Source organism: Acanthisitta chloris, unplaced genomic scaffold (assembly GCF_000695815.1).
Source record: "Acanthisitta chloris isolate BGI_N310 unplaced genomic scaffold, ASM69581v1 scaffold6964, whole genome shotgun sequence".
Lineage (NCBI taxonomy): Eukaryota > Metazoa > Chordata > Aves > Passeriformes > Acanthisittidae > Acanthisitta > Acanthisitta chloris.
Window position 1 is genome coordinate 156,335 of NW_008669791.1, and position 10,312 is coordinate 166,646.

The 10,312-nt window shown below is 48.0% G+C and overlaps 1 protein-coding gene across 1 annotated transcript in view; it reads right to left on the minus strand.

Annotated features, from left to right (window-relative positions):
• Nucleotides 1-9,375, minus strand: part of NFATC2 (nuclear factor of activated T-cells, cytoplasmic, calcineurin-dependent 2) — a gene marked incomplete at its 3' end in the record, with an annotated part of 26,896 nt that extends 17,521 nt beyond the window's left edge. Inside the window, exons 1-2 of the mRNA XM_009073440.1 lie at nt 9,176-9,375; nt 6,888-7,060 (exon numbers count right to left, since the gene is read on the minus strand). Of these exons, the coding sequence (XP_009071688.1) occupies nt 6,888-7,060; nt 9,176-9,366 (364 nt within the window). The remainder of the gene's footprint in view (nt 1-6,887; nt 7,061-9,175) is intronic.
• Between the last annotated feature and the right edge of the window lie 937 nt (nt 9,376-10,312).

Sequence of the window (10,312 nt, forward strand, 5' to 3'; positions counted from 1 at the left end):
CGCCGGCAGTTGTCTCCGTCTCCTCCCGTTAGGTGATTTGCAAACCCTTTCTCAAGAAAAAAACCACTTTTCATTTTCCAAGGTCTCTTCTTTCAACTCAAGCCTTTCAGAAGATTTCTCCCCATTCCCCATTTCCACCAGGATGGAGGTTCAAGGTTCAGTGTGGAACTACCTCAATAGGATTACTTTTTTGCCTCTGCAAGAAATATTAATTGCCAATAAATCCCCTTCCTCTAAGGCTCATGATGGGTGGACTGCATGCAATAATTTCACACTATTCCTTCTTTTCCCCCAGGGGTTGGCACTTCATAAAGTGACCTACAGCTACTGGAGTTTATGAGCTCTGAATAAACAAAACACTGTTGATTTAACCAGTTGGGGTGTTTACTTTCAATAGCAACAGTTACTGACATAAGGCAGCAAAGCAAATGCTATAGAAATACTCACACTTGGCCTGGAGCAGTGTGTCAACCTATTAACAGGGGACATTATTTTTCTATTTTATTTGACTGTTTGCAAATCAATATGTCATGGATACACAGTGCCAAGAAATACAAAGCAAGCAGTGACACGAGAAAGGGAGCTGCTGTCTTGGAGCCTGCACCACCTCCACTGAGCTCAGCTTGCAGGGAAGCAGTCCCTGTGCTGCTGCCCCTGCCCACAGCTTCACATGGGGTGCACAAGCCTGGAGGTTGACTGAAAGAAGTGTGCCAAGGCAGGTAAAGGTGTTTCTTGCTTCCCACCTGCCCACAGCATCCGTAACTTTCTTTTTTCAGCAGACAGGACACTTGAGTTTTAGGAGAAAGAAAAAAGGGATGTTTTGAGACAACTGATTACCTAGATAAGTCTATTGTGCCTCCAAATCTCCCCCACAAGAGTGTTGCCCATTGCTACCAGCAGGTTACAAACAACGATCTCGGTTGTATTCCCTAACGTGCTCCCTAGGGAGTCCCAGCTGTGACTCACCACTCCTGACATGTCTTTCCAAGCCCCCCAAGTCTCTTGGCTCCAGCCACTGATTTCTGTTGGATTTCAGAGGAGCAGACAGAGTTGGGTGTCTGGTGCTCAAAGAAAACCCAACTCCTAGAAGCAATAGCTGAGGTGTAATTTGTTATGGGATTAATTCTTCCACCTCAGTGCAAACCTCAATGAGCCAAAGTAAATATTTCATTCCTCCTGTCACACTGTGTTTATTTACCATGAGCTGCCTGTGGTAGGATTGATAGGAGCAGAGCTCCTGTGCCCAATGCTTATCCAACATATTACTGTTGTGAGAGGCTTTGATCCCATCTGCCACACACCAAGGCACCCCCAGCTCTCCAGAGAGAGGAGAGGCAAAGGCTGGGAAGTTGTAGGATGGGAGCCACAGGAGGACCAAGGGCAGGAGACGTCTCTAGTAGGCAGGTGGACATGAGCAAGGCACCCTAGAGAGCAGCCATCAGAGGGATGGGATCATTTGGAGTATGGAGTAATGGAAGACTTAAGAATCAAGTAAATAAAGCAAATTTCTGATGCTCATGATTAGATGGGAGACCTTGCAAATGTGGTCTAAATGCTATGAAAAGAAGTACCCACTATGAATGACAACAGTTTCCAATTTGTTGCCAGCAAGACTTAATCAGCAGTTTGTGCAGAGCCATCCAAGCAAAAAGCACCAGAAATAGAGGACTTTTCTCCACCTCCTTCCTTGCACATAATTTACGATGCCCTCACAAAGGAGGAGTGACAGGCGCCCATGGCAGCAGTGTCAGATAAGTATGATACTTTCTATGAACTGCAGCCAGCTCACCAAACCAGCGTGTGATTAATGACAGGAAAACCATGGCCTCGGTTCACTTCTCCGTCAATCATCTCTGTGGGTATGCACAGCATTCCCCTTTAATCCCTTGTGGAGGAGATCTGCTGAGCTGAAGTTATGCTCAGAAGTCCATGCTCTGTGCAATGTGCTGGGGCACTTGCTTTAACCAACAGCAGGACTGCAAAGGCAGGAGCAAACAGGAGTTTATCCTCAGAGCAAGACTGCACGCAGGGCAGGCATCTCCCTTCGCTCTGACTCAGGCTTGAAAGACTAAAATATTTTGGTTGCACATTAAACGTGGCAAATGTTGTCAGAATTAGCTTTTACATTCTGTGCTTGAAGGGACAGAAAACGTTCTCTGCAGAGAAAGCAGCAGTTCCTGTGTCAGCTGTGTTTACAGCCAACTGCGTGACTGCCTTGAAGTTCAAATGAAAGGGGGAAAACTTAATTGACTTCAAATGGAAACCAGGCTGCTGCCATAACCATCATGGTTATGGTTAAACTTGCAAATAGGTATCTCCCAAGTGCAAAGAGACCATTTGTTTCTACTTTTCTATCTGACTAAACGAGGGCTCCTTCTTGCCTGCTGCTGTGTTCCAACCAGCACAGCTCCCGGCCGAGGAAAAGACTCCCTGCCCTGCCAAGACAACATTCTTCTACATGACTAGCTCTTTCCTCTGTACTTATTAATGTGTCACAAATCATAGGCTCAGATTGTCTAATATTATGGGAAAATCTACTAGAAGGAGAGAAAAATAAAGGAAACTTCCAGGGAAATTGATTAAAAGGAAATAAGATATTTGACCCAATTTAGTGGAACAAAATACGGTCAATAATAGAAACTATTTAAATGCCTTAGATGGACAAACAGTTCTTTAGCATTACGTTTTGTTTGTTTTGCTTTTTTTACCACCTTGGAATATCTATTATAAGAACAAGATTTGAGTCTCCTCCTCTCGTGCCAAGTGCAATGGTTTGTATTTTAAGGGATTCATGGGCATAGCTTAGTATCAGCAAACGTGTATTACACCAAACCAGAACTGTGACTTTGGAAAGGTTTAACCAGAATCTGTTAGAATAAAAGCTGGGACACAGTGTGGAGGATACTCCTAAGGATCCCATATACATCTTGCAGACACTTGCACGAAGCAGCTCTTGGTTGCTGACAGCATGGAGCAAAACAATCTGCCCTACAGGTGCTTATGTGGCTACTCTGAACTCCCTCAGAGCTCCCAGAGAATATCCTGCTCCTGCTCTGCTCCTTGTATGCTTCAGATGAGGAGCAGAAACACAACTCCAGGTGCTGAGGCACCTAGCTCAAGCTGCTAGATATCATGATTGATCTGTGCCCATAAATCTGTCTGATGGACAAGGAGCCTAGTGTCAAAAACTCCTTTAACACCAGAGACCACTCAACTCCCTCACCAAGAAATGAGCTCCAACTCATGGTGAAAGGCAAACCAAAGCAAAGGAATGGATCTACTCTTACAGAAATTGCCTCCATGGTTTGAAACTAACGGTCAAACCCCTCCGTGGGCGACTTGCCAAGAGGTTTGTTGCTATTAGAGCTGTCTTTGCAGGGCCAAGGGAACTCAGTAACCGTCACCCTGTGATGTCTCCACCTGCTGTGACCCTGTGCTCAGCTCTGTGGCAGCCCTGCCTGGCCCAGGGGCAGCTCACCTGCCTCAGGTGGCTGATGCTCAAACCACTGACCTCCAGCAGGGATGGCCACTGGGGCACACAGAGCTGCAGTGTGATCACAGCACTGAGGTGTGAGCAGCAGGGAGCCAGGCCAGGCACTGACCCACTGCCCAGGGACACCTCGAGTGGCACCTGTGGGGCTTCCTGCCATGTCATCAGCTCAGCATGGACCAACATCCAGGAGAAGGGATTTTTCTCACCTTTCCAGTACCACACCCTCAAGACAATGGCTTCTTACACCTAGCTAAGTGATGGCCTGTTGCTACAATTATCAGAGGGATTTCAAATGCTTTTGCTTCCTCTGTGGCTTCAGAATGAATCAACAGGCAAGAGGAAAAAAAATGCTGCAAGTTGCAGAACGTGCAAGGCTTGTCTGGATGCGAGGTCTGTGTTAAGGCACAACTGATCATTTAGCAACATATCACCTCCTTGGTCCTCCCACATAGCTGCCTGGGGAGGAACTTGCTCCGGATGATGCTTTGAACCTGTGAAATCCCCTCCTAAAATCTGTCAAGCGCTGAATGTGACACAGATGAGGTGGAACCCAATCACCCCGTGAAAAGCAGATAGTTCACAGTTCTTGCTTCATTGCAGCTAATGATCTGCTGACACTGGTGGGAGTTCTTCCCTGGGATCAGCTTCTGCTGAGGAGAGCACTCAGATATGCTGTTGGTAGCAACAGTGCTCTCGGGAGAGCCTCTCTGGTGGGGAAATAGCCAGTTCTCTCTGAGCTGCTGCTTACTCAGGCTTCCCTGGTGGGATGTGATTAACTGCTACCAGACAGGAGAGATCTTACAGCAGCATCCCTGGGGAGAAGTGCTCTCAGGTGGCCACGGCAAAATAAACCAACTTGAAAAGCAAAGCTAAAGAAAAGAGAATCCCAGCAGCACACAAGGGTGGGACAAGGAGAAAATGTCACACAGCCCCAGTGTCCCTTCTTGGCAGGACCCCTGAGCTCACCTGAGGCTGGCTGAGCTCTGCAACATGTGCAGATTGCCTGGGAGAGGCTGAGATTACCATCTCCAGTGAGGCTCAGCCTGCATTACTAACGCTGCCTGAGCCAACTGATGTTTGTAACCACCTTCCCAGAAATGGGCTGACATCAGGAAGTGCTACTGAAATGCAAAACCAGAGCTAAATAGGCAACAAACACACTACATGGAAGGGGTTTATTACTCCAGATCACTTTATACCCTCTTCCACCAGTTCAGAAAAGCACAGTCCTTAACATATCTCTCCAACTTGCCCAAATATCCAAAAATAAAAGTTGGGGAACAAATACATTTTTTTCTTATAGAAGCTTTGCTGTCTGCTGGGCAGTCAACATTGTAATACTTTAGTTATTAAAAAAAAAAACCTAAAAATAAGCCACTTATACTGGTACTTCCACTCTTAGCTTTTTTATGCTCCTAAGACTCATCAATGCAAAGACATCTCAGAGTAAATGCCTAGACATCTTAACCAAGCCAGGTGATCCTTTGCCACAATTCCCTTCCTACCCACAGGAGCTGCAGTTTGCTGAACGTTTCCTTTAGCAAATGGGCCTTTGTTTCAGCAGGGACACGTTTGGGGTGGAGGCTACTATTGTTTCAGCCATCTGGTCCCATAAAGGAACGTGACTGTTTCCTATGCAGAAAGGTGGTGGCTACTCCCACCACTCTCCCTTCCCCATCAGGGTGCCCAGAGACTTCACCAGCTGCTAAAATGCTCTGACAGTTGGTATCTCCTCATAAACATTGCCAAGAGGTCTTACATATCCATCATCCTCTCCTCAGCCTTGCCTTGGTTATTCATTTCTACTGGTTTTTAAAAAGCTGCCATCAATAATTCAGCTCCCACAATTTGATCTCCCATCCAAAACTGGCTCCTCTCTCATTCTAAGCAGTCATTTTTTAAATAAAGCTTGCAACACAATAAATAAAACTCACATATAAGAAACTCTTCAATGATTTTCCTCATGTGACTTATGGCAAGACAGGTTCTGCTAAAGGGGTGAGTCATCCATCAAAGGCAGAGGAAAACTGTTCATTATGTCTTTGTGAAATCCCCAAACCGCCAAAAAGGCACCATTTACCAACAAAAAGCATCACAGGATGCACATGAAGCAGCAAAGTGGGTGGAGCCCGTCCAGAAATGACTGTGACACGAGGGGCACCTCTCTTTCTCAGGATCCAGTATGTTAAAAGGAGTGGGAGGTGCAGGTTTCTCAGCTTACACACTTATAGGATTTGCACTGCAGAAATCAAAACTCAGTTTTCTTCTGTCCTTCAGGGGAATGCCAGAACAACCTGTGCTTTCCCTGCTTCAGCCTCCTGAGCTGTGCACTCCTTAGCATGGGGAGCTAGAAGAAACAATAACCAACCTGAGCCTCAAATTCAAACCTGTCCCTCCATTCCAGCTGTAGCAAAGGGCTGTGGTCACTCCCTCACAGACAGGACTGGCCACAGCACTAGGATCTGGCCCAGGTCTGATTCAAACCTCCAAACTTCTGTCAGCTTGTGGGTAACAAGTTCTGACTGTGGGTCCACTCAGCTGATGCTCGTGCACACACAGGGATTAGGTGGACATGCCCCACACACCCCACACTGCTCCCCTTGCCCAGAAAACACCTGGAGCCAGAGGGATCCAGCAGCAGCACACTAACAAACAAACTCTGCCCAAGCCCCCCCACCCCTTGCTGTCCTCACAAGCTGTAAGCACCTGGAGTGCCCATAGGTAAGAGCCATCGGTGGCCTAACGCTGACGCAGCCAGCACAGAAGAGCAGAGCACGGTGGGTTATTCCCCACTCAGTGCCAGCCTGGAGCAGAGGGACAAGCTGATCCCTGTGGCAGGAGAAGAATCATAGAATCAACCTGGTTGGAAGAGACCTCAAAGATCCAGTCCAACCCTACCATGGTCACTAGACCATGGCACTGAGTGCCACATCCAGTCTCAGCTTGAAACCCTCCAGGGATGGTGAATCCACCACCTCCCTGGGCAGCACATTCCAATGCCTGAGCACTCTCTCCCTAAAAAATCTCTTCCTAATATCCAACCTAACCCTCCCCTGGCAGAGCTTGAGTCTGTGCCCTCTTGTCCTGCTGCTGGTTGCCTGGGAGCAGAGACCAACCCCCACCTGACTCCAACCTCCTGTCAGGGAGTTGCAGAGGGTGCTAAGGTCTCCCCTGAGCCTCCTCTTCTCCAGGCTGAACACCCCCAGCTCCCTCAGCCTCTCCTCATGGCACTTGTGCTCCAGTCCCTTCACCAGCCTCGTTGCTCTGCTCTGGACCTGCTCCAGCCCCTCAATGTCCCTCCTGAGCTGAGGGGCACAGAGCTGAGCACAGCACTCAAGGTGTGGCCTCCCCAGGGCTGACTGCAGGAGACTGAAGGCAGCCTGAGGATACTCACAGCACTCGATGGGGTTGGATGCTGCCTGCAGGGAGACGATCCTGCCGCTGGGCTCGGGGATGTGCACGCGGAAGACGAGGCGCACGCGCGTGTTCTTCCGGCCGATGTCTGTCTCTCCCTTGCGCAGCTCGATGTCCGCGTTCCTCAGCTTCAGGATCCCTGCGCAGTCAATGCTGCCAAGCACACACACACACACAGCTGAACCTTTCTGCTCTCAAACTGCTCAGTGACAGGTGACAGGCAGGAGGATTAAGCTGTTTTGCCCTAGACTAAAAGCGGCTCCAAATATTGGCTCTGTTAAGGATCTGGCTATTGCCATGTCAGAAGCTACAGGGGAATAAATCCCAGGCACACAGCACATGAGGGATGCTGCTGGACCCCACCCCGTTCTCTGGTGACAGCAGAAGTCACCCTGGTAACATTATAATCCTGAGTCTTATTTCCCTCCAGGGCTAACCACGGGAGTGCAGATGGCAGAGCCCACCCCAGGGCAGGAGAGGGAGCCAGGAGGAGGAGGGCACAGCGGGGTAGGCAGTAACTGAGCCATGCCACAGCCCTCTGTGAGCTAGAGAGCACGAGAGCCTGCACCACCAGCCCTGAGACAGCCCAGGCACTGCACAGCAGCTCTTGCCTGCACGTGGGTACACCAGTTCAGCTCCACAGGGAATCCTAGCAGCCAAACCAGCTAATTGCAGACACCATCCAGGCGTGTTCCCCCATGGGATGTAATGCAAGCATGGAATGCAGCTCCAAAGCAGGAGCCAAGCTGCTCTCTTCTCCTTTTGGACAGGGTAGGGGCTACTGCTAGAACAGCTCTGCAGCCCAGGCACAGGTCACCATGTCATCCTCCAAAGCCCTGGGATGTTGTTCCCAGCCAAGATAGAGCAGAAAATGGTTCTCTGCTCCCATCCACTGCATCCCTGCACAAAGGGAGGGTGAGGCAGCACGATGGAGCTGAGCCATCAAATCAAAAGGATTTGGATTGCTTAAATCAGCACTGCAACTTAATATTGGGGTAAGTACACGCTTGTTTTTCAGGAGTTCCCATTCAAACATGTCTGTCTACATCAGGAGAATATGACAATCTTTACAGAGTCTGAGATCTTCAGCCCAGCAAGTCCTCAGAGGGTGCAGTGAGCAGTGTTATTAAACAGGCACTGCCAACCCATTTTGCTATCAGTTCTAAAGACACATCATTTCTCTTCTTTTGCTATGAATTAAAATCCCATTTGGGGAGGCATAAACCCCAAGCCATTTCCTACACCCACACTGTTCTTCACCACTGCACATGTGCAGGGGTTTATTACTCCAGGGTTCCTTGTTAGCAGTGAGGTATATTGCCTGAAAAAAATCTCAAGAAAAAATGTGGATTTTGTGATGAAGTAGGAGGGCTTAAAAAATCTAACTGCCCTGCCAATTTTGTCAGTGTCCTCTGAAGGCTGGAGATACAGCTCTTCCTCTGCAGAGCAATCACTCTCATGCTGCCTGGCACACATTCAAGCCTGCAGTTTCTGCCTGGTGCCCACTTCATCCCTCTGCCTCCATAAAACTGGAAGGAGTAATACATACAAGATGTGCCTGTACTTGCATTTCTGTCAGCCTATTACACCAGGAGAGAGCAATTTCATGGCCAGAGTACTTGGCTGAGTTCAGAGAGATGTTTCCTACTCCATTAAATGCTGTAAAACAAATCATACACCTTCCCTCCACTGGCTGCTGCTCCTGCTGCTCACTGTGTCCCTGCAGCATAAGGACTTGAGTGTCAAGTCTTGTTTTGCTCAGTGCACTACAAACCATTCTGACTCTGAAGACGACAGATGTTTATAGTGTGGTGAGACACTGGCACAGGTTGCCCAGAGCAGCTGTGGCTGCTCCATCCCTGGGAGTGTTCCAGGCCAGGTTGGATGGGGCTTGGAGCAACCTGGGCTGGTACAAGGTGTCCCTGCCCAGGGCAGGGGTGGAACAAGATGATATTTAAGGTCCTTCCAGCCCAAACTATTCCATTACAATACAGTTGCTGCAGCAATGGGAGTACAGAACAAAAGTGCCTGCATGGTCAGCTGATGAATGGTAACTCTCTAAGCAGCTTTAACCCAGGTGTTTGCAACTGCTGCTCCTGGTTCTGTAAAGTGGGTCTTACACTCATCTCTTGTCACAGTGCATTGGAAAGGGAAGTCCCTCCAGAACAGGCATCATTATTCATCTCAGTGACTCCTTCCCAAAGAGAAGGAACTTCACCTGCCCATTGAATCTACCCCAAATTTGCTGATAAACCAAAATCTACTTACGTTGCTTTCATGTTGTTTTTGGGTTCCAGGGGAATCTCTAAAACTTTGGTGTTGCCAATGATTTTTTCGTAGCTGGTGGTGGTGACAGTTTTGCCCGTGATGCGATGGACTTGGTAGAAAGCATGAGGCTTGAGTATCCGTTCATCCGCTGTCCCGATGAAGATCTGCAGGCCCAAGGGTTTGTTCTCCATGTAACCATGAAGCTGGAAAGACATTAAAAATCTGTTAGCACACACAGGGCTTGCAGTGCCTTCATGTCAGGGAACCAAACACATCTACAGATACATAGACAGATATGTCTCTCCAGCACTGATTGTTGGTTCAGCAACACCTGAAGGTGATGTTGTTGAACACCAGTTGTTGCTTCACCTTCAGTCGTTCCTCTTGCACTGCATTCAAATATTGCCTCTACAGGTAGAGATGGCATTTTTGGTCAGCACAAGGTCTTAGTTGACCTTAAAGAGTGGTGCCTCTTGGGTACAAGGACACAAACAGACTCCTCTGTACTAATTAGCATTCATATAAACAGCATTTGTGCAGGAAAGCCAGAATGCCTCCACAGGCCAGGACACAAGGACATTTCTCCTTCCTTATTAACATTCAAAATTACAAATCAAACCATTCTAAATTTCTCACATAACCAAAAATGAGAACCAGACATTTATCTACCACATAGCCAGGGATCTAGCTGAAAGGGAACTTTATGGTCTGAGACATGCTAAATTTGTTTTCAATTATTCTGTTCACATACAAAAACCTTGATGAAGCCATACAAAGCAAATAGTACTGGAAGATCAGAGAAAAGGAAGATTAAGCTAATGGTATTCATGGCCAAACCAGGGTTTTTTTTTCTTCTCTCTTTTCACCAGTCAGCAGGAGGTATCTTTGCATAGAAGGATTAATTCCCCCCTGGAAGGGACCACATGCAGCATCAATGCAATCCTGGCAACCTTCCTTCAGTATGGCAAATGTAAAGCGACACTCACTCATCTGAGCCATCATTACTCATTTAGCACATATTTTCGAGGCACACAAAGACAGGGTCTATGCCCCAGAGACCCTACAACCCAAGGGCCCAAATGTGCAGCCTCCACTTGCATGAATAGCTCCATTGAAGGCAACAGGCCTTAAGTAAGG